The following is a 25315-nucleotide window of genomic DNA, read 5'->3' on the forward strand; positions in this document are numbered from 1 at the left end:
AAGATATTTTGTAACTTTTTCAGCTTCACAACCTTGCACATGGCTGCCTGTAATGCCTTTTCCTAGTTTTCCTATGCACAGTTTACATTGTCCATTTCATGCAATGGTAACTGATGTGAGAGCGGATACACTTCCAAAAAGGCCATTTGTGTTGAACAGAAAGGTGCCTGTACCCAGGGACGGTCCGTATATTCAATGAGTTCTGCTAGTCTTGCCAAGGAAAAGCTTTTTAATATTTTTTTCATAATAAGATTAGACTGTTGCATTGCGAGATGACCATGTTTGCTGCTCTCTAGTCCACATTTGGGAGACAGATGTTTTAGCAGGAGGAGATCATCGGCAGATTTTTTCCATGGACTGCATAAATATTGGCTGCAGTGGGCTTCACAAAGAGTGCATGTGTGGTTGCATTCCTTTGTGTATTTACTTAAGTGGGTGACAACTGCTAGGAGCACTAATGATCCTAGTGCCATTTCAAGACAAATGGACCCATTACACGGAGGGGACTCACTATGCAATCGCTTCCTTCCCATCTTGTTTTTCAACAAATATGTATGTCTCCCTTAATGTCATCATTTTCTTCTTAGTCTCTGCTCCCCCCTTATTTGTCTCCCCTATCTGTTCTCCCTCCTTGTCTTTCCGTAGTCTTTTTCTGCTCATCCGATCCCCTCCAACCATCCTTTTCTTGCTCAATCATCTCCCTGTCTGCCTCTCTTTTTGCCTCCTCCCAGCACCCACGTCTGGGAAGGACAGCACAAGTAGTATCTGGCTCGGCTCGTGTTTGGTTATTGATTTGCAGAGGGCTTAGAGCTGAACCAGACATTTGGCTTGAGCCAGTCTCGAACCCATATTGGCCTGACAACCTCTAATGCAGTCACTACCCTCCTCCCATTCCCGTTAAGTCAAGGACTGCTTGGAGAGAAAACTGTAAAATGATGTTGGGTATCCACAGTGACACTTTTGCTGCACCTCCCTCAATTGTCATAATTGTAAACAGAGGGATGGTCTCTAGCAAGATACAGCTACACTTCTCAGCTCAGGGGATTAGGTCCTTGCACCTGAGAACTATGTTCAGGGTGTAGGCAACATACTTTGGTTCCAGAAGGGCCAAACCAGCTGTTAATTCTTCTGGAGTTGATAAATTGCACATCATTACAATTGCCCATATGATCACTGGTGTCGTGACATGAGGTGGAAAGGACTGTATTCAAAAATACAATCACTTCTGTTTACTTTACTCATGGCCCATGAGCTGGGCCTTTGTGTATGAATTCGCTGGATACTGTGGGAGAACATTAATCCATTACCTGGTGACAGCGTTTTTAGCAATGCAATGGGTATTGTGGTAGGTCAGAAGAAGGAGACGGACCAACTGGCAGCATACTTACAAGTTTATTTAAATAATAAGGAAAAAGGCCTAACTACGGTGCTCGTCGTCAGTGATGTAGTTCAAATAAATAGACATCCTCTGTCCAAAAACAAACCTATACTGACCCTACCAGTAATCAAAGGATCAAAAGTAAAAGAGGACCAGGAGAATGACTCCCTTCTCCTGGACAGGCGTCAATAGCCTTAATAGTCTATCTTCCTGGGTCCCCCGCCGCTCCAGTTACCTCTATTTCTCCGGGTTAGCGCCACCGGTTCTTCCTGCTGGGTCGGGTTCATACTGCTGCTTCAAATGCTTCCAGCGATTCCTTCTTCTCCTCTGAGTGACATGTGGCTCCATGGAGCACCTTCTGTTGTGGTCTCAGCGTTGTTTAAGGTCCACCTCTTCAGGGTCCCTCCACCGTCTCCAGATACCTTGCGTATACACGAGTTGGCTTCCTGTCTTCTATGTGCCTTCTTCTTTCGGTTGCCAGCGTCCTCTCAACTGAGGACATCACGATTTCCCCTGGCTACTCGCTCTCTCCAGGTTCGAACTTCCCAGGCTTCACACCAGCATTGAACGTTGGCCCTTCCTCCCTTTTTATTAGCAAGTGTTGGGTGCCCCCAGCATAGATGTATAGTTACTCCTTTGAGCGTTCTGTACTACTCGCTCAATCTTCTTCGTCCCAGTATGGTTGACTTCCAACCACTGAGTGATATTCATTTTTTGTATACTCTTCTTCTTCTCAATATGTGTGTCTCTCCACAGGGTGTTTTGGGCAACATTACAATAACAGACTCGTTTTGCTTGGTTTTGCTGAGGCTTTGGGTTATTGTGACTCCTCAGAAAGGGGTCTAGGGAGTTCCTTGACGGAACCGGAGTCCTTGTCCCCAAGAGAGGATCTCTCACTGTGAGATCCCGCTTTCCGCCACCCCTTGGGGAAATGTAGCATAGTGGGCTCACCTCCCTAGCCTCACAGGGAAGGGCTCCCCTCTGAGGAGAAGTGGCGAGATCCTGTGAATCGTCACAGTATAGGGGCCTTTTTTTTCTGGGACAGTATTTCTGAGCAAAGAGGCATTCAGAGTGGTGTGGGAGGCAGGGAATAATTAAGGTTTTTGAAAATGGGCTGCTGTCTCATACTGCCCAAGCTGCGGGTGGCACCACAGTCTGCCTAAGCTCCACCCATGTGTTTACAGCACTCATCCTAGTTTGGACCGTTGTTTACTGTATTTTGTTTGATTGTGTGTCGGTCTGTTTTAGTTTATTGCAAAGTGTACAAGATGTGATTTAATAAAACCAAGTCAATTTAGTAGTTTGAGAAATGCGCCTTGGCAGTGTGGCGGTGCTCGTGTTGAGCTTACTCACCGGCCACATTCACTAATAGCACTTAGGTGGGAAAGCCTAGAAAGGGAAATTATCTTAAAGTGTCCACTCGCTGATGACACACCAGGCATACGATTTCCAGCTTCAAAGCAGCATACGTAGGCATTCACGTCAACTTCTACTTTGATTTAACAGATTGGATATTTATGGGGGTCTTGAAGGGAGACGAGGTGTACCCAACTCTTCAAGAATTTGTAATAGGGTAAACAACTTGGAAACTTTAAAACCTCTCATTAAAGTGTGGTTAATATGCGTGTGCCCCTTTTGGGTTGGTTTGTAAGGCGTGTCGAGTTCAGGCATTGGATAACCAGTGGGAAACGGGTCCCACTGATTTGAGCACTTTTAGATTTCTAGGAAAGAATATTAAAGATTTTTAATGTTGGAAATGAGATATTCAGATGGTCAAGATGGAATTATTAATCATGATGTTTGTTGTTAGATATTGATTATATACATTATTATTGGTCCTACATTAAATTGCATGTTCTTTTAAATATGTATGGAAATAGTATGGGACGTTCTCAAAACCATAACATACTTGTTCATTTAAAAAAGAAACTTTGAAGGCCAGAGTATCACTAGTTCTTTTACACTTCAAACACTTGTCACAGGAATGAGCCCAAGCAAGGGCACATGATAGGCCGGCCTCTTTCTGGCCAATCTGATCCGCCTTCAGGCATGGTGAAGACAGTTCAGTGATTCAATTACCTGCTGCATGGCAAGTATCCGGTGTGAGATGTGCTATACACACATTCACATGGCGGACACCTGCAGTGACAGCCACCCTTGCAATGTCAGCTGCTACTGTGGACACTCCTCCACCATGTAATTACACTGATTGTCAGCTAAAGTTATATATAGCCCTGGCATGGTTTAAACATACATGCAAATGGGACCAAAAAGAAAAGCAACCAGTAGTGTTTATCCAGCATTGTAGGAGAATCAAACATCTATATTTCTGTATACAGGCGCATGATACCAAAAGGAAACAACTATGTTGTGTGTTACGCCTGCTGTGGTTACATCTGGAGGTCTGCATGGCTGCAGCACCATCAGCCGAAGGCCAGGCATGGTAGAATGTGTAAAGTGTGTGATGTGGACATCATGGGATTGTGCTTAGGAGGCCTACAAGGAGTTCAGGCTCCAGAGTAATAATATCCCTGGCGTTTAGACTCAGAATTAAAAGCAAGTGCCAGTTTAGTGCAATTAAAAGTAAAGCCGCCCCACTTAGAAGATCTGGGAGAGGCCCAATGACATATTGAAGCCCCCCTCAGAAGTGCAGGCACGGTCCATGAAAAGCTTACCATCCATGCTGAGAAGCTTGCAGCATCTTTCCTTTAAGAAAATACCAGCCACATTGAAAAGAGTAGTATTGCTTTTGAAAAAAACACCCGCCCCCTGTAAATAGAGATGGAAGAAAGGCTATCATTCAGTGCAGCACAGTTGAATGAGGGCGTACTGGCACTGTTGGAGATTCCAACTCAATCTGCCATACCCACCAATAAATGCATAGAAAGTCTAGGTTTTTCAATCAATCCGATTAGTTAAAAACATTCTACAAATGGTCCCATTGATCAAACCATTAGACTGAAATGGCTGTTGCTAGGAGGAAGCAACACATGCAGAGAAGAATAACGACCCAGCTGCGAAGTGCCAGTACTATACAATTAAAGGTGCAGCCGCCTTAATGGGACGTAATGTAAAATCCCTTTAAATATATAGTAGTCCTGTTGGCTAGTAGCATACGCTTGCATTAAAAGCAGATGCCGCTGAGAGTTGTGCTTGGTGTTGTATTAAGGTTTAGCATCTCTGTTGATACGTGGAAGGGATCAGCTCAACAGGGCTTGAAAAACCCATGACCTACATTCTGGACACATAATGTTTCAGCAGGTGCATTAACCTGCTATGCCATCTCAACAGAAGGAAGCATCTTCATAGCAGCAAAAGCATTTTGCAGAAATGGTAAGCTGAGCCCGAAATGGCTCTGAATCGAATCACACCAAATCTTTCATTGTTGTTCTCTACAGGTTCTTTTCCCAGGAGAAGCCCGGGTTGAATCTGGAAGATACTGCAGACACAATGGAGGACGCTGTTTTGTTCCTTCTCTGTAATGTTTTTTTTATTTTGCTTCTAGCATCGCCTTCTAAGTTTCTCTAATTCACTGTGAGGCGGGAAACTCAACCGAACTTTGTACGACTTAAGGAATCCTGCAGCCTGAGGGCAGTAAACACACGAGGACACTTGGCATGTTGAGAGTGCAAGTACACCACGTTAATGCCCTGTCGTTTCTAAACAGACCGTGCGAAGTATCGGATTGTCTAGCATTCTTCCTTAGGAACAGCTCGCAGTGAAAATCGAGAATATTGCCCTTTACAAATGCTGCCCGACATTACACAATGCAACCACTCTCTTTTGTTCATTACAGGAAGTGCCTCCCTCCCCCTCTTACCGACGCAGGAGCGGTTGTTTCCGGCCAGCTGAAAGCCAGGCTCACACTGGCAGGTGAAGGACCCGGGCGAGTTGACACAGCGGTGCTGGCAGTAGCGATAGCGGCACTCATCAATATCTGAAAGCGGAAGAGGAGGAAAGGAGGCAGTTAGATGACCGAGGCGTGGAAGAAGAGTGAACAGAATATATTGCAATCTAAATATACCATTCAGTCTCCAAAATAAATGGACGTTTTTGGTGGATAGGTGGGCAAATTAAATCAAGAATCTTGTGCCCGAGGAGACTCTAGATAATGAATACACATACATAATTGCTAGTTTTTAATTCAAAGGTCAGCAGAGCAGGACACTAAAGGTCTTGGAGAAGGGGGTGGGGAGTATAGGCTGGCAGCTGGAAATTGATTTGCTGAGGATTGGATAGTAAGTGCTAGGGCGGTTTGTGCACAACCCTCTAGTGTGGACTGTGTAATCTTCTAAATGTTTTCAGTTGTTCCAACCAAAAGGAAAGACCAAACCTCTCTGAGGGAGCATCAGTGACAGAGCAGCCAGGCTTCACTACTTCCTGTGGGAGGTGGGCTGGGAGTGAAGTACAATTATCCTACACAGTTAACCAAAGAAAACACGCCACACTGGTATACACACCTATTATTTCAAATAAGTACTCAAGTCAGACATACCACAAAGTAAAAATACACAGTTTATGTATAAAAGCTGTAATTTTCATTTAAGAGTGAGACCACTCTTATGCTAAAATGTAAGGCCACTGCCTGGAGATAGGCAGAGAATTTACAGGCTGAGGCACAGTAAGAAGGGGGGTTCCTGGGCAACTTACATTTCAGCAGTCATGAGCAGAACCACCCTGTGCCAACACTAAAACAGTCACTGTAATCCTAGTCCTCTAAGACATGGAGGCTCATTACAACCTTGCCGGTATCCTCGTGGTAAGTCTGCCAAGATACCGGCAAATGGAATTACTGTTACCAGCACTCGGTCCGGCGGTATTACCGCCAGTTTATGAGTGTTGGTATGTGCTGCTTGTCACCATTCCATGGAGAATCATAGACTCCATGGGGGACTTTACCGGTATTACAGGCGATTATTAACGGTAGGGTGGCGGAATTACCTCCTGCCCCGTTTGTGGAGGGCTGTTCGTCTATACTCTCATCACTGGGTGCGGGAATATAATTGCCCTAGCCCGTCCTATACCTATACTTTGCAGTTCGTCTCTCATTGCCCCAGTCAGTTTTGCAACCTGTTACATTATATCTTTTTAAAATACTGCTGTGAGCCTGGTCCTTATTGACACTCTGCATCCACTCATCATGATCGAACACATGTGCGATAAATTATCCTTGCCTGTTTCAACTGAGGGTACTCACCTGAAGCGCCGTAGCTACACTGACATTCTTGCCCACTATCAAGCCCTGCAAGGGTTGAATACTCGTGGTGTGTCTGATGAGCAGACTGTCTATCTGCCCCATGATTTTGGTAGCGCGCTTGCCAACAGCTCTTCTCAGGAGGAAGTTGCTATACTGTCCTCCTCTGACGCAGTTTTTAGTGTTTCTCTGTGGCTGTTAGGGAGATTTATAATGTTTATGCTTCATCCCCTCTTCTTGTGGGACCACCAGCACTTTTTCTGAAATCCTGAATGAGTGGAGCTTTTTTCCACTCATCCATTCTTATGGGCTCTGTCTTTTGGAACTCTATTCTTTGTATTCTACCTGTCCTATGGGGTCTATTTTCCTCCATTAACTTGTGGGGTGGATTTAAAGGCCCTAGACAGAAATCCCTTTCATCTGAAAAACCGCATTAAAACACTGCACCAAAAACGGCCATGCTGAACTTTCCCTGTCGAATGAGTTGCAGGCAGTTGAGCACTATAATCCAAAAAAACGGCCCTGCGTTGCTTTTGTTTCACCTAAATGACATGAAGTTATGCACGGCATCCAAAAACGGCCCTGCGTTGCTTTTATTTCATCTGAATGACAAGAAGTATGCACTGAATACAAAAACGGCCCTGCATTGCTTTGTTTTACCTAAAGGACATGAAGTTATGCACTGCATCCAAAAACGGCCTTGTTGTGCTTTTACTTCACATGAGGGGCAAGAATTTCAATTCTACAACCAGACACTGCTTTTGCTTTCCATGTCACTTGAACAGCAGCCCTGAAACACTACAAATGGTAAAAAATGCCTTGCACATGTGTCAAAAAAAAAAGAGAGAAATGGCTTTAAAAAGCCACCTTGAAAGGACAGCTCTGCTCGCACAGAAATGTCAGGGAAATATGCTGGGGGGGGGTTTGACTTAACAATCTACATCATGTTTCCACCCGCAATACTTCAGTCACTTTGAAGAGGCACAAATACCGGAAAAACCAGTTTGGGACTAAGTAAGGAAACCTCTGGAAGTCGCACCTACTAGTGATGTTACAGAGGGCGTTATAATTCCCTGCTCTGCCTGACTTGAAGGCAGCGGCTCAGGGTTTTCAAGTAAAGCAAGTGTGGCGAAAACTTGACTGGGAGGTGTGAGCTCCTTCCTGCACCCACTACCAAGAACAAACTGACAACTTCAAAGGGGGTCATAAAAATCTCTGGTCACCGGCTGTGGGGGATAAAGTGCCCCTCCCACAGAGGGGGACAGATCCTCCTAATTGATATTAAAGGACTGATTTCATTTGTAGGCATTTCGCTGAAATTAGAATGAAAAATAATTTCGTTTTATGCTATGTTTTTATGTAATTTCCAGGTGGTTTTTCAGAGCTAAAGTGCATTTTCCTAAGACTTTGGGGACTGAAATGGCCAATTAAGACTAGTTTCTGGCTGCTCTGAACATGTGACAATTATGAGATTTGATAGAAAGATGGAAAATGAAATTATGAAAATGCTTGATCATTTGTAGAGTTGTAACTGTTATACATTTAGTGAAAAGGGCAGAAATGTGCCAAAGGGCCATGCTACCTCGTACGGAGTTGGCGATCGGCTTACCTAGTTCCCTATGACCCACTAAAATCACATATCTAGTTCAGATGTCAGGGGCTAGTAGAATTATGAAGTTATGAGACATAACTGTCTTTTAATCAAAAAGTGGCAAAGAGAACAAAAAATAGTAATAAATGCAAGCAGACAGATGTGCTCTCTTCACTTGAACCAATCATGCGGGGGGCGGAGAGAGGAATGGTAAATTGTCCAATCCTGGGGGTAGGGGTTATTACAGAGTACTCCCCCTAGATTGTAAAGTGAGTGATGTCATGTGTGCTATATAAGAGGGACTGTACTAAGTTAGGGGAGAGACACAAAAATCTGGGGAGACAGGAGAAGGAGGACGGAGAGGAGGCGGCTGAACCATACCAAAGCAGAGTGCAGTGACCAGACCCCTTGCCTAGCTGTCTAGAGTGTCCTGAGATCCAGCTGGCTGTCCAGAATCCCAAACCAAGGCAGAGTGCAGTGACCAGACCCCTTGCCTAGATGTCCAGAGTGTCCTGAGATCCAGCTGGCTTTACAGAATCGTAAACCAAGGTTTACTTTGTAAGTAGCAAATACCCCAGCCCTAAATTGCATAAGCTCTTCCTTTTTGTAGCCTTGCACCCAATAATTCCCAAATTGAAAACCCAATTGAAAACCCCCATTGAAAACCCCACATTGCTAGTGTAATTCAGTCACCTTTCCATAAAAGAAACTGTGTTTAGCCTGTGTATGTTCGCATATTCCCTTTGGTAAACCTCTCAGTGTCTGTGTAAATCCTTAGCATATTCTTAAGTAAATCAATTCCCCCATTGAAATTCACGGTACAAGTTGGTTAAAATTTGAAATTAAATATTGTGTCCCTGGTGTCTTTCTTTAATAATTATAGTCATTAAAGTGTTGCCTCAAAAAATAATTAGTCTCCTTGAAAACTGAATTTGTCCATGTATTGTGTGCATCACCCCATGAATTCCTATTTGCATCTGTCCTAGTTAAAACCCAAACCGTAGTCCCATTGAGAGCAATGCCTTTTTGCCTTCAAGTTTATCTGTTATGTGTCTCGTTCCTCTTCAGTTAAACAGATTTTCCTATTCTGAGTTAAACCCCTTCCTTGCGCTACCTGTCATTGTAAATCCTGTGTAAAACAAATTTCCATTTGCCATTGTACCTTTCCGTTTGATTTGCTTCCTTTCAAAACCGATTTTCCTACTTTATTTCTATTGTTGCCCTGGTGTGCTGAATAGTAGTCTCTAAGCTTCCCTTTCTCCTCAAGTGTAGCAACACAAATTTCCTTACATTCTGTCCCATAGCCGTGTGATTAATAATCAAAATCCAATTCTGCCGTTTTGCTCCAAAAACGGGGTTGCACTTTCTTTGCTGGCCTCCCATCTTGGGGTGGTGGGCTTTACTCCAAATTCGATTTTCTCTCTCTATCCCTACTCCTTGCCACTGGCTTCCATTAAAAGGAATCAAGTTAGCTAATGTTTGGGATGAGTGTTGCAGGGGAGAGTGCTAAACCGTTGGTGCTATCTCTTTCTAAAATTGCTCTTTTTCTGTGTTGCCATTAAAGATTGTGAGAATTGTAATAGGATCTCTCAACCTAATTGTTTTGTAGAGATTAGTGCATTTTGTGTTGCCACAACATTGGTCGGCGTGAAATTGTTTGATTTTCCTTTTTTTCATTAAATAATAAATTAATAGATATCTTCTTGATACACACCAGCCTGATTCCTGTTTCATTGTGACACGGGGTGTTTGTGGAGGTTGGGTGCGAGACGGGTTGGAAGCCTACTCAAACAGAAAAGAACTTGTGGTTTATAAAAAAATAAAAAGCGCTTTATTGTACACCGCATTCATTGTCGGGGAAGGAGTTCCTGGCTGGAGTGTGCCGTGTAATAAAACTGTAGCAAACTCTTAAAGGCATCTGTATTTTACTATTGCAGCACACAGCTCCTCATGGGAAGTGTTGCTGGGGGCCCATAGGGTCCTCCTTTGAGATTATTTTCTTTATCCTAGAGTAACTACAGTTCTGAAGGATAGAGAGCTATTTAGCATCTCTCCTAAAACTTTATAGTTTGAGAGATTGGCACACACCACCTTATGTGGAGTGCCAAAGGGATACTCCCCTTCTCTCTGCTCCTGTGACTTTTTAGTCCCAGACAATAGCCTAGTTATGGCTGGTGGCAGTGGACGTGTCCTACTAACTATTGTGTCATTTTTATACCACAGACTATATCCATAGCCTCTGTAGTGTACAATGGGGGCACCTAAGTACTAACTTGGGATCTTCCTTCCTTTTTCGCCATTACAAGCATGGTTGTTCTTTGTCAGCCCTTCTTCTACCATTCTGATGAGCGGGTCTGAATGAATTGGATTGTGTCTCTGGAGTGTCCTTGAGAGCTCAGAAAATACTTGGATGGATTCAGCCGTTCCATGACGATGTACTCAAAATGGGCAGCAGGTCTCCTGGTATTGGGGGTTCCGCAGCTCTGAAAACTCAAAGGACCTCAGGAAATGGCTCATTTCAAAGTTAGTCTTGGTACTGGTTTTTCCTACCAGTCAAAGGGAAGGAGTCGTCCTCTTCGGAGTTCCTCTGTCACACAGAAAACAGGGTCAGGACAGTGGTGGTCACTTCAGGCGTCTCTGGTCGTCTTAATCGGCTAATTAAGATTCCGATGGTCGACTTGCTTTTCACTCCAGGAGGGTTGCCTTTTATCCAGTTCCAGCACTCACTCCTCTGCAATCTTCCTCAGCGGTTTACAGAAAGTGGCGGTTGGCTGTCGAATCAGGACAGCCAGACCCCCCAGTGGGAGCTGTCCCCATTCAGGCACTCTGGCAGACAAAAAACAGGGGGGGGGGTGGAAAACTCTTCCCCCACTTCCTGCCTGCCCAGACACACTGGAGCCTGGACCCTAGGTGGGGACACCCAAAGGTTCCAGCCAAAGGCAAAACACATAGGCCTTCCCCTCACAGAATTGTAGAAGGGCTGACAAAGAACAACCATGCTAGTAATGGTGAAAAAAGAAGGAAGGACCCAAGTTACTACTTGAGTGCCCCTATTGTGCACTACTGAGGCTATGGGAATAGCTTGGATAGAAAAATCACACAATAGCAGGTAGGACACGTCTACTGCCACCAACCATAACTTGAAATTTGTCTATGTGACTAAAAAGTCACAGGAGCAGAGAGAAGGGGAATCTACGGATCCCTTTGGCACTCCACATAAGGTGGTGTGCGCCAATCTCTCAGACTGTAAAGTTTTAGGATCTCTCTATCCTTAAGAACTGTAGTTACTCTAAGATAAAGAAAGTAATCTCTAATGAGGACCCTAAGGGCCCCCAGCAACACTGCCTATGAGGAGCTGTGTGCTGCAATAGTAAAATACAGATGCCTTTAAGAGTTTATGGAGGGAAACAGACTCCATAGGACAGGTAGAATACAAAGAATAGAGTTAAAAAAAAGACAGAGCCCATAGGAAAGGATGCATGGAAAAAGGCTCCACTCATTCAGGATTTCAGAAAAAGATCCTGAAGTCCAGCAAAAAGTGCTGGGGGTCTCCTAGAAGAGGGGATGAAGCATAACAATGATAAACACTCCCTAACACTCGTCACTCCTCACACTAGTGACAGGAGGATCTAATCTACTACTGGATGAATCTCTTGATCCAGTCGGTCATACTTTCTGGAGAGACCATCTACATTCTTATGTTGGGTACCTCACCTGTGCTCAATAGGGAAGTGAAAGCTTTGTAGGCTTATGGACCATCTGAGCAATTTTGGGTTTTCTCCTTTCATCTGCATCAGCCACCTTAAGGTTTGGTGGTCAGTTTGAATCCTGAAAGTAGTTCCATAGAAGTACGATCTACATTTCCTAAGGGCCCATACAATAGAAAAACATTCACGTTCAATTGTGGCCCAACTGGTTTGTCTATCTTCGTTTTCTACTAATAAAGCAGATGGGGTGCTCCCTGCCTTTGCTATCAAATTGACTCAAGACTGCTCCTATCTCTGTGTTGGAAGCATCAGTTTGAACTAAGAATGCTTGAGTATAATCTGGAGCTCTCATCACTGGAGCATTACAGAGGGCATCTTTCAGCCCCCGAATGGCATTTCCAAAGTCCTCATTCCACTTGACCTTTTTAGGGTATCTGGGAGAGGATACAATATTCAGAGGAGAAACTGTGGTCCCATAGTTTTCAATGAAGTTCCTGTAGTAACCTGTAAGTCCCAAGAAGGCTCTTAATTGAGTTTGAGTAGTTGGATTGGCCTAGTCTTATACAGCCTGTGCTTTGCTGGGTAAGGGCTTAATCGCCCCTACTCATACCTCATGACCATGGTAGACCACTTTTCCCAGATGAAATTGGCATTTACTTGCTTTGATGGCCTGATTGGCCGGTTGAATGGCCTGCGACTCAGGTCCCAGGTGGTCAAGATGTTCTTCCCAGGTAGGGCTAAACACTACAATCTCCAGTTTCCCCGAATTCAAACAGTATTTTCATTTTTTCTTTCTCTAGAACCAACTCATCTGACATTTTAGATACATGTAGGTGTGAGGTCAGAGTATTGGGAGGTGGATTAACAAAGACATTAACAACCATATCATTATCTGCCACACTTTCTGAAAGTTGAGGGCTAAGGGCGAAACTTTGACCATCGTTATTTTTCAGATTAATTCCGGGAGTAAAGGTTACTCACAGACACTTGTAATCAAACACATTTTGGATTAACTCTGCTTTTTTTCCCTTTACCACGAAGACATTTATCCTTATACATTTCTTCCCATTTTTCAACAGTAAGATAAGAGATTCTGCCTTATAGTTTCAATTGTGGACATGGTTTAGTACTTTCACAGTATAATAGCTTTGAGGATGGATTCTTTGAAATACAATACAACCAGGAGTCATTGTAATCTAATCTACACAGATCCCACCAGCTGTAACACCAGTGGTAGGGGGTGTTTTCCTAAAGTTCCACTTGAAGGTAAGACTTTAGTAAGCTATCCCAGTGGTCTGTAGATTCCCATCTCTTAGCATCAGTTTGTACTACTCAGAGGTAGAGTGGCACAGCAGTCAGGCTTATCCTAAGAGGAAGATGTGAGTTGCAGGCAAATACACTGAACCTAGTTAGTAATGCACAGAGAAACACTCCAGGCCCCTGCTATTTACCACGGCCGACATTAAGCAAAACCACTTTTCACCTGGTGCCTTTGGCCACTAAGACACCATCTGTCCAGATGCTGCAGCAGGGTAGCTATCAGAAGAGCCTCTGGAGTTTTTCTTTTCAGATCAGCAGGATGTGGAAGGGGAACCTGACCCAATTCTACCAGCACCTCTTCAGCCAGTGCAATCATCGATTCACCCACTGCTGTGCCACAGCCTGTTCCACCCACTGCTATGCCTATAGTTCCCTTGGGAACACCATCGGCACCCAGAGATATGTCACTGGACATCCTATCAACTTTACAGACTTTAGTCACAGAACTGCAGCACCTCAAGACCTTCCTCTTTGCTTCTACCTTATCTTCTCCTCTGCCCTGCTGATTGCCTGTCTGATACTGCACTGGTGACCAGGTTACCCTCTGAAGTTGGGCCCAGGTCCCTGCCTACCCAGTTGCACACCCACACTGCCTCCCGGCAAAACTTGCACTTGGGTCTGTATCTGTAACCCTACGGTCCCCCTACCTGCATATTTGGACACCTGCTGTCTGCACTTACCTTTACACCTGTCACCTGCTGGCCGCACTTCTTGTTATTGTTTTGATCCCATGTACAGCACTCCCCCCCCCTCTTTCCCCTGGCACTTTTCCACTCCCCTCCGCTCCCCTGCACTTTCACGATCTTAATATCACTTGGGCTAGTAAGATCGTTGTCTCTGGCTTACCTGTGTTCCCCCTTCCTGGCCTTGTCGTGCCTTGAAACACTTGTGTATAGGCGTGTTACAAATGCCATATCATATCATATGATTGCAATTGCTGCCTCACAAAGGGTACAAGGCAGATAAAAAGAAGCTAGAATATTGCAAACAGGAATTACTATATTTGGGGCTACCTATCTCTGCAAATGGGGTTACAATGCTACCAGATAGGGCAACAGCAGTACGTGCCACCCCTAGGCCAGTACTGTCAAGGAAATGCAGCAGTTTTGGGGTTTATGTAATTATTGTAGAGCATTGATCCTAGACTACGCAGCCTACGCAAGGCCGCTGTTACAAAGTCTCAGAGACGGACAGAAGACAAAAAACAGTAAATTGGAATGGACTGGAGAAATTAATAGACAATTTGAAGACTTGAAAGAAGCTATTTGCACAGCCCCTGTTTTTGCAACTCTGAATTATACAGAGGCGTTTTATTTATTTCCCAATCTGATGGATGGCTCATGACTGCAGTATTGGCTCAAAAGAGCATAATGGGCCACAAGCCATTGTCTTATTATAGTGGGACGCTCAACTCAATGATGCAGGGACAGTTCACATGTGAACAAGCACTGGCAGGGGCTGCATTTGCAATAGAGAAAAGTTCCACGATTGTCATGGGGTGCTCTGTTACCTTGTTTGTGGAACATTCCCTATTCGCCATTTTGGAAAGGTCTAAATCGACCTTGATGACTAAGAGATCCTCTGCATATGAGATTATTATATCAAAACCTCATATTCATATAGTAAGGTGTAGGACGGTGAATCCCGCCACATTTTTGACAGAGGCATCCACTGATAATGACGTGAAAATGCATGACTGTGCTACATATGAGGGTAAATCTAAAGCTAGAGACAGTGCATTGACGGAAAGAGATATACTATATGTTGATGGGTCATCAGCAATTGACCAGGAGATAGGACGGAGGCACACGGGTGGCAGTGGTGCGCAGTAAAGGGGGGGCATGAAGTTCTGATCATGAAAAAATTACCTTTGCACTATTCAGCTGAGGCAGTGGAACTTGTTGCTCTCATCAAGGCATTGAGAGCCTCTCAAGGGCGGTGTGTCACCATCTACTCATACTTGGCATATGTCACGACAACGGTGCATGCAGGTCTGTCTCGGCGGAAGAGGAGAGGGTTTTGGCGGGCAGATGGCTCTCCATTGCAGCATGCAAGGCTGTTGGAAGAACTGATTGAAGCATATTGTCCCTTTGCTGTGGCAGTCGTCAAATGTGCCGCCCATACCACTGCCATGGATGAAATCTCTAAGGGCAACAAGGCTGCAGAGCAAGCAGCCAAGTTGGCAGCCTATCTCCCAGATACAATATTAACCGAGTGTATAGTGGTCACCCCATTAGAAAGTGGGACAATAATATTTTTGAGCACACTACTCCTTTAATACCCAGAGGTTTCTAAGCGTGGACCCGGGGATCGAACCTGTGTTGCGCCGTGTCGTCTTGCTTCCAAGGCGAGCACATTGCCCCTGAGCTATCCTCCTGCATAAACCTTGTATTCTGACAGCTTAGGGTTTGAATGTAAGGCTAAAATGACATCTGTTGCTCCATTGTGCCTGAAGCCTGTTCTTCTACTTCTTTCTGACTGTAATGTTTTCTGTTCCTTCTGCAGAATTTTAGAAGGGGGTGCTGAGAGTGGAAGCCAGGTAACATAGTAAGTCTGGTTGTGCATATGCTCTGTCCTCAATGCACATACACCATTAGAGAACGATATAGGATAAGGCAAAGACATTTAAAAAGTGGATGTTAAGGGTGTCAAACTATGAGCTCTGATGCAACTCAACACAGATGCTGTGAAATCCAAATACATTTGCAACACATTCACATGCATGTATATCCAAACATCCGTCAATAGCAGAGTATAGATTCAATATACTGCAAAGAGCAGTTCTGTGAAGTTTAAGGCTGAATCTGTAAACGTTTCATTGTTTGTGGACTATGAGAATGCGGACTAGTTATGCAAAAATTCAGATGGCGATTACGGTCAGTTTGGATAAAGGGGTCCAGAGGAAGATAGGGGTGGGAAGATCCAGAAAAGTATTTGTAGGAAATAAGTTTACTGGGATTGGCTACACAGTCTAAACATGTAAGTAAAGAGCCAGAATCAGATTTTTGTGCATTTTAACATTTATGGGAGGAGATTGTAGGGCAAACATCTCAAAAGTAGTTGATAATCAATAGAGATTGCAGCAGCTTTGAGAAAAGGCAGAGCTCAAAGCTCATGTTGGCACTAATCGTTTTTTTAACACTTTGTTATATTCCTTGTTTTTGGATCAAACTAAATTGAATTTAAGCAGCTTAACTTTTTTTAAATTCGTTTCCCAATTTTTCCCATGACTGGCGACAGGAGAAACAGTAATCCGGTCTCATCTGAGACTGTTTAACAATTACTCGATAATCAATTTGCGGGCTAAGTTTCAGTTTCTAGTGTCAGATTCCAGAGTCATACTAATAGTAGCTCTCCAGAATGAGGTCAATAGTAATGATCCACAACTGCATTAGAAAACCTTGATTTTAAGTTTACGTCAGAAGTCAATTGTGAGACCGTATAGTTACTTGAGTGGTTGGTGGCACTGGATTCCAAAACCAATGAATCTCTTAAGTTTTATGTATTGCATTGGAAAAAAACTTTGAAGAAAGTTTATACTTGGGGATCAAGTGAAGAGTAGATGGTAAGGATACAGAAAATATTAAAAGGAAAGGATCAACAAGGATGTGTGATAAGTTGCCAGTAAGGGCAATGTCACATGCAAGTATTGAAATGTACTCAAGGCTGTGCTGTGGGTGCATATGGATGCTGAGGGACACTATTGTACATGGGGTGGTGGTTCATGAGCACTGGAGATGGAGCGGGCAGAGGTGGGACGCAGCATTCCTGTTTTGGCCGATGGTCTCTTACCAGAAAGTCAAGGCCACCAAAAACCAGTAAGGGCAACAAGGGCAGCAGCAGAGGCTGGGAAGAAAACCAATTCCTACATGAATTTTAAATAGGCACTAAGGCTTTGTGCTCAGTAGAACCGACTGTAACGGGGAGGAAAGGCTAAGAACCCTGGGAAGGAGACTTCAATGTTAAGCCCCCAAACCAATGAGAAGCCTAAAGAAATGGAGGGAAACAGCCTGCCAATCTGGCACCAGGAACAGCACTATAAAATGGGAGACATATCATCACAAAGGGTAGACCGGAAACACTCGGGACTGCATAGTTATTTATTAATTTATTTATTGGGCATTTATAAAGCGCATATACGGCAAATTGTGTTTCAAGGCGCAACAAGACAAAAGGGGGGCGGGCGGCAGGGATAAAGAATAACAAAAATGGCCCTACTAGGCCTTCTGTCATTTGGATCGTGCAAGTGCAGTAACAAGAAGTGCAGGTGAGTGGGGAGGTGGGGGGGGAGTGCCGGTCAGAGTGGAATGCACTAATGCTAAGGAGCGAAAGGAAGTGCAGATCGGAGTGGGGAGGGCGTAAGTGCTCGGGTGGGGCTTGGGGAGAAGAGGACCCCTGGGCTAGGCGAGGGCTAAGGGGAGGCCAGGTGGACAAGTGCCAGGGGAATGCATGCAGAGAGTGCAGGAAATTAAGGACCATATGCTAAGTGCTAGGACTTGGCTGGATGGGCTCAATTGGGGTGCAGGCCCCGCCAGGCTAGTACAGGAAGGGGAGCCCGGTAGGGCAAGCGCAGGTTGGAGGGGTGTGGGGGTGTTTAGGGGAGACAGAGGTGCTGGGGTGGACTGGGCAAGGAGGGCTTGGTGCCCTGTATGAATCAGAAGCAACCAGGCATCCAGTCAAAATGCGGCAGAGGGGGACATTAGCAGGGGAGGGGGAGAGGGAAGGAAGAAGAGAAGAGGAGGGTCTGAGAAGCTCCTGGAACTTAAGGAGATCCGGTTCAAGCCTGAGAGGGGCAGTGAGGCCATTCGAGAGGAAGCCTCAGTATATACCCCCAACCAGGGCCAAAAACCAATTAACGAGGAAGCATTAACAACTATACTGGCCAAGAGACAGGGAATGGTCATAATTGGAGGGGATTTTAACTCATGGGCGGAGGCGCAATTAGACAGGCAGCCGACAAGAATGGAACTCCCCGGTCACACACAAGGGGAAGGAAACATGTTCAAGAAATGCCTAGAAACACAGGGCCTAGCAGACATGTGGAGGATCACACACCCAGGCCAAAAGGGCTACATATTCTTTTTGAGAGCTCATGCAACCTTCACTACAATAGACTAGCTGTTGTTGGACAGAGAACACACACTGCTAGTAAGAAAATGTGCAATTCATCCAGTGGGCTGGTCCGACCACGATATGGTCACCATGGAATGAGACATAGGGGGTATGAATATAAGGGATTTTAGGTGGCGAAGCAATGATTTCTTGTGGCGGGACCCTCTCTTTGCCCAGCAGTTGACGGGTGAGTTGGAAAAACACTTCTGAGTGAACGATAACAGGGGAGTGGGGGAGAACACGGTCTGGGAAGCAAGCAAGGCCACCTGGAGGGGGCTATTGATAAGTGAAGGGGCCAGAAGGAAACGAGAGCAGAGGTTGCAGGAAGAGAGGCTTCGCAGGGAAATCCTTGAGCTGGAGGGTAGGTTGCATGGAGAAGGGGACTATGAGGTGACGGATCTGGGGGGACTCAAGCAGAAGAGGATAGAACTAAAGTCAATAGGATTGGGGCACACAGTCAGGAAACCTGTAGCAAAAGTTCTATTAAAAGGGAGATAAAGCCGACGCTTTATTGGCAGCAAGGTTGAGGCCACAGACAATGGACGGATGGGTAGAGCGGGTTCAGGGGGCAGAGGGACATTGGGCCATGACCCCACAGGAGTGGCAGACTGCTTTGCGGGTTACTATAAGGAGCTGTACAGGAGTGAAGAAAAGGGAGACCAAACAGGGATGGAACAATACCTGGAGCGGGCAGAAATAACACAACTACACCCAGACGAAGGGGCACTCCTGGAGGCCCCTTTTATGTCTGAGGAAGTGCTGCCACCATAGCTGGATTACTTTCAGGTGGGGCCCTCTGGGAAGACAGTCTCATTTGAAAGAGCACGGATTTCAGTAATTCCGAAAAGTGGCAAAAACCCAGCCGATTGCAAATCATATAGGCCCATCCCCCTCTTAAACACGGATGAGAAAGTGTATACCAGAGCCCTGGCCACCCGACTGGAGGGAATTCTCCCCCAGCCTAATACACCCTGACCAAGTAGGCTTTGTGAAGGGTACACAGGGAGCAGATGCAATGGGTAAAACCCTGGATATTATGGAGCATTCTAGGACAGAAGGGGGGGGGATCATGTGTTGCTCAGTCTCGACTCAGAGAAAGCATTCGATTGGTTAGAATGTTTTTTTTTCATGGTGGCAGTTAATGGGAAAACATCCAGAGAGTTCGGCCTGGGAAGGGGGACTAGGGGGACTAGACAAGGCTGCCCACTCTCTCCCCTCCTCTATGCTCTGTCCATTGAACCACTAGGGAACAGGATTAGAAAGGAGGAAAGCATCGAAGGAATCTAGGTGGGGGCAGGGAAAATAAATTAGCAATGTACGCAGACGACATGCTCCTTTACTTGACTAATCCTAACTCATCCATACCAAGGGCCCTCCAGGGAGTATGAACAATGGGTTAGGCTCAAGGTAAACACAGATAAATTGATGGAATTCCCATACTTCAGACCAGAAGGGGATGTGGAGATCGGTCGTCGAGAGGTGGGAATCTCGGTTGAGCCAGTAGCACTTAAATACCTGAGTATACACGTCACGAAGGATACCAGTGATCTCTATGCAGCGAACTTCCCCCCAATCTTGCAAGACCTTTTTGCCGACCTTGACAGGTGGACTAGATTGACCATGTCCTGGCTGGGGCACCTCATCGTGGTTAAAATGATGCTACTCCCCAGGGTCCTTTACTTTTACCAGATGCTACCCGTAGCCGTGCCAGGGGAACACTTCATAGAACTTTAACGCAGAATCAACAGGTTTTTATGGCAGGGGAAGAAACAGAGAGTAGTGTACTCCACCCTAATACACGTCAAAGAAGAGGGGGGTGTGAGCCTTCCAGACATGTTCACATACTACCGGGCTGCTCAGTTCCCGGGCACTTGTTGCACACTTGTGAGGGGAGAGATGGGTGGAGATAGGAAATCACCTCCTGAGGCCCGTGACGCTAGGGGAGTGATTGAGGGTCTCGAAATCAGCAGTCCAGCGAAAAAGTCCTTAACCACATGATACTTGGTCCACTTCTGAAACCATGCTGGACCAAACATGAGATGAAGGGGATTGCAACATGGCCTTCCTCGAGGAGTCACTTATGGGCTCCCCCGGTCAGGGGTAACATTCAGGAACCACAGCGCTTCCAAAGGTGGTTCAAGGCGGGATTGGAAAGGGTGGGACAGATGGTGAAGGGTGACACCTGCATCTCGCTAAGGGAGTTAGAAGGGGGGCTTAACATAGGAACCCTGTCAGTCTTTCATTACCTGCAGCTAAAGGGGGCCCTGATGTCAGCAAAATGGGGGGACAACCTACAAAGGGAGTTAACACAGATGGAAGGAAAACTGAGCAAGTCCAAATCCACCAAGGGACTGATCTTGCGAATGTATAGAGTGGGGATGGGGACGGGAACTGGCTGAAAGGATGCACTTAGGAAACGGTGGGAAAGGGACTTTGGTCAAGACATCAGTAACGGCCAGTCGGGGCATCTCAGTACTAATGCCCATAGAACATCAATCTTCTGCCAATACAAAATGCACGGACTGAAGCTCCTCTATAGGTGGCAATATGACCCGGTCCGCCTCTCCAGAATGTTTCAGGGATCTAGCCCAGTGTGTTGGAGGAGGTGCGGCCAAATAGCAGATTACTGGCAAATGTGGTGCTCCTGCCCAAAAGTTCAGAGCTTCTGGAAGAAGGTCCTGGGATGGGTAAAAAGTGTGTATGGCATTGAAAGAAGATGCGACCCATTGTTAATGTTATTTGGTTCGGAAGAGGTGGAAGGGCGCTGGGAGCGTCTCCCGCACATGCCACACTTTCTCCGATTAGCTGCAAGGGTTTGCCTCACCATTGGATGGAAATGTGAAAAGCTCCCCACGGAAGGAACGTGGGCCCAAAATGCCCGGGAAATCTATGATATGGAGAATATTACAGGGGCCATACATGAATTGTCTTCCTCAAGAGACATGGCATGGGCAACCTTCCTTAGAGCATACGGTTAGCTTTCAATACAAAGGGGTGCCAAGATAGAAAAAGAAGATAGGGGGAAGGGGTAGAAGAGGGAGGGACCAGGGATAGGGTCTACACACCAAGGGAAACGGAGGCCTGAGAAACACAGATCCCAGAAATGTTCTTCGTCCCTTTTACGATATAGTCTAGTCCTCCTGAATCCACCGACACAGAGTTGGAAAGTGAATCCGCCCATCTCTCTGAAAAAGGGGTGGGAGAGGGGGAAGGAGGTTCCGAAATGTTGTGCTATGTTTTTTCAAAAACGAAAATGTGAGCCTGATGCCATCTAAATGTATGCCGGATTGCTGAAATGATGGATATATGTGCATTCTGGTTCTGGCTTAAATAAAGAATTTAAAAAGTTTGAACTACCATCTTGGGGTTAAGTTTCACCAATTGCGGCGGTGCTGCCTCTCTAGGCTGTCCATAGCATTCCTTTTGTGTGCTAGTTACATAGAGCCTGTGCTCACGCTCCGCAGAAGAGTCAAATGATGGTGAGCAAAGTAAAAACACTTTTGCATGTGGCATTGTATACCTGCATGAGCCTTGTGGCTGATGCAGGGATATGTTGTGCAATTGTTATAGAAAGGTGTGGTGTGCCTCTGATGTTTGTGTGGATTTTCTGCATGAGTCAAGTAAGAAAACGTCATGTGCCAATATGATGTGCCTCTGATGTCCGAGCGGGTGTTCAATACTGACACCTGAGGAATTTATTTCCTTTGCTACATGGTTTGCTTCAATCGGTTCTCTAATGGGACTGTTTAAAAACATTCTGCTCCAGGAGTACATAAAATTCTTCTCTTCAGGATTGGGGAGAATATTGTATTTCTGCTTTCATATTGCTTGAGCTCCCCAAATGTAAAAGCTGGCTCCCCTGAAGGGACACTGTCCTTAAATGACCTCATGTGAAAGTTACCCGTCTTAAGGTGGGTTAACCCCATACCACACCAGTGTCTCTCATCCACTAGCTCAGGCAGAGAACCGGCCCCTATGGTCATCCCACAGATATCCCCAGAGTTAGGCAGGGAACTTTGCCACTTTGCTGATAAATCTCTGAAAGACTGGTAGTCCTAGGAAAGAGTATAAAGGTTTCTGATAAACCTGTAGAACACTCCAATCTTGAGTGGGAGCCGACAGGTTGCTGATAATTCACTGAGTCGCTAGTCTAGAGATTTCCAATAAGCATCTGAGTGTCACGTTTACACTGACCTTGAGGTAGACACAGAGGACAGGGTGGGGATAAACCTCCTGTGAGTTGGTTGTATATGTAACAAGGGGCATGGTGAAGAGAATGTGCTGAAACATTGGCCAATGATAGTAGCTACCCACTGAAGTCTGATGAAATGAAGGTGGGATTTCAGGAAAGAGAAGCAGGCCAGGAGTATTGTGGCCAAGGATTCCGCTTCACAGAAGAGTCATGGGGGCAAAGGAAGGGAGGCAGAGTAAGTGAATTAGATGTGGCAAATTAGGGGAATACAGGGATAATGGTCAGAAGGCAGGAGGAGCAACAAGAGGCCCAGCAGAGTTGGCAGGATAATAGTGCATCTGGGCATCTCTATGCTCAGAGACAGCATTTGAACTGAAAATATTTCAATGTCATGAAACATAGCAGCACAGCTCCTTTTATCGGAAATGCAAGGCGAAGCCGCACCATAGTAGATAACCATGGTAACAGATCAGACACGCTACTGAGCGCATGCGTGGCGTGCTGGCAGTGTCCCTTTACCTGGGCAGTAATCTCGTCATGCTGACACAATCCGCAGCTGGATCCATGCTGTTGCTGTTGAGTCTGAGAAACTGGTAAGCCTAAGAAGGAATATAGAGGCTATAGAGGCCTCAGAGGCTAGTAATCCTTAGATGAAGTACAGAGATTGATGAATAGCATCGGATTGACATACCACCCTGAGAATGGATTGAGAGGTGGGTGAACCATGATACATGTCTTGTATTTATTTATTTAAGTGTTTTTTTGTAACACGCCTAATACCATACACAAGTTCGGTTTCTAACCGCGTATCCGGGATTCAAACCTCTGTTGCTCTGCGTGGTCTTGCCTCCAAGACCAGCGCGTTGCCCCTGTGCTATCCTACGTTCTCATACAACACATACAACATATAACAACTGTAAAAAAAACAACCCCTTTTCTTAATATCCTGGCATATTTGCTTTATTGCCGTCCATTCATTACACGCATCAAAGATTTAGAAATACTATATGTGGTGTCAAATGTTGAATAGTTACTAGTCACAAAGGGTAGGGCAGAAGCATGAATTTGGTTCATAAGAATATCATATATAGGTCGGGCAGTGCTCGTCTTGTTCATATGGGGATGCCATGCATACCCGGCAGTGTATGCTACTGGCAAAGAAGTGGCAGGACAGCATTCTGAAATTGTGCATATCTATAGGGAAAGCATTGAACAGAAGATGGGTAAGCAGGGAACACTGCATTCAAGAATGCAGTCAGGGAGAGGTCAGATGGGAGGGGGGCCAGTGTGCATGAAAGATATTGGATTTGATATCAAGAATGGTAGGACGAGGTCTGGTGGTGCTGTCACAAGCACAAACTCACCTATGCATTCAGTTCCTATCTTGCGGTATCCATCAGGACACTTGCAGTGGAAGCCTCCAGGGGTGTTGATACACTCTTGGCTGGGCTGACAGTCATGACTGTCATAGAGACACTCGTCCACATCTGCAAAACAGAATTAAAGAAACAGGCTGTCAGTGAGAGAGCAAACAGTTAACACAGGTCTCCTCATTCACCACATCAAACTGTCGCAAAAAGGAGTCCTAAATACTAGGGGATTGGGCAAGTAATTGGATTACTTTTACAAACCAATCAGCCAATTATTCTCACCAGAGTATGGTATGTTATGTTAAGGGGCATTTGTATAGCACCATTCTACATTGGTATATGTTAGGGGAGTTTTCCTAAAGTCCTACTGGGTAGTAAGACTTTAGTAAGCTATCCCAGTGGTTAGTAGATCCCCAACTCTTAGTATCAGGCTGCACTAACTCAGGACCTTGGTAGAGTGGCAGAGCGGTCAGGCTTATTTTAAGAGGAATATGTGAGCTGTAGTTAAGTACGCTGAACCCAGCAAGTAAAACACTGCAAAGAAACACTTAAACATGAATGTATATTAAAATATATATTATATTTACACAAGAGTAACAGTTAAATACTTAGCACAATAAACCATCACACAGATATACTTTTCAATACTTTCAAGGGGTCACTTCTTAGTTGGTAGTTGCTGAACGCATACAATTGTAAAAGGAGTTTGACAGTTCTGTTGGTAATACTGTGCATCCACAAAGTAATATAGTAATTGTATTTGGTCTGCATACACCTATAAGACAGTGATTTTAGGGAAGGAAAACTGTTGGTTAGTGTTATCCTACTAGAGCTTCAGGTTCTAGAAGCAGTTTCGCAACACAGCAAGTCTTTCAAAGTCAAAAATGCAACCCTAGCTAAAAGGCACTTTGTAGTGGCTTAAAGGCTTGCAAAGCAGAAGAAATCCAAAGTTCCTTTGGATGCTTTCTAGTCTCTAGGAAAGAAGATACAAGAAGGCTTAACCAATGTTGCAGACCCTGTAAAGGACTCGCTCAAGGGATACAAGCAGCGGCTTGAGTTGGAGGTAAGAGGGGGTTGTCCTGGACACATCTAGGTGCACCCCAATGCCCTGGAGTTACTTTCTGGAATCAGTTAAGCAATACCTTTTTCCCCCCACAGTACCTTTGGTTAGAAGAAAATGTTCATGCTGGATGCTCTGTGATGTTGCAGCTCTGAACCTGACCTCCAGATTCCTTGGTCTGGTGACTGAAGGCAGGACAATGGACGGGACCTCTTAGCAGCAGTCTCAAGGGAGGACCTGGGGCAAGACTTTCAGCAACTTCTTTGTTCACTCTGCGGTTTTGGCACATTTTCTGCAGCACCAACAAAGGATGCGGATCGCCTGGTCAATCTTCTTGCTTCCTGCGGTTGTGCACTCTGATGAGGGGGTCTGGGCAAGTTGGATCAGATCT

General features: G+C 45.3%; 1 protein-coding gene across 1 annotated transcript in view; it reads right to left on the reverse strand.

Annotated features, from left to right (window-relative positions):
• EFEMP2 (EGF containing fibulin extracellular matrix protein 2) overlaps window positions 1-25315 on the reverse strand; it is a 304335-nt gene that overhangs the window by 154084 nt on the left and 124936 nt on the right. Inside the window, exons 5-6 of the mRNA XM_069645012.1 lie at window positions 23859-23981; window positions 5199-5315 (exon numbers count right to left, since the gene is read on the reverse strand). Coding sequence (XP_069501113.1) covers window positions 5199-5315; window positions 23859-23981 — 240 coding nt within the window. The remainder of the gene's footprint in view (window positions 1-5198; window positions 5316-23858; window positions 23982-25315) is intronic.

Source organism: Ambystoma mexicanum, chromosome 2p (genome assembly GCF_040938575.1).
Source record: "Ambystoma mexicanum isolate Mex_15411 chromosome 2p, UKY_AmexF1_1, whole genome shotgun sequence".
Taxonomy (NCBI): domain Eukaryota; kingdom Metazoa; phylum Chordata; class Amphibia; order Caudata; family Ambystomatidae; genus Ambystoma; species Ambystoma mexicanum.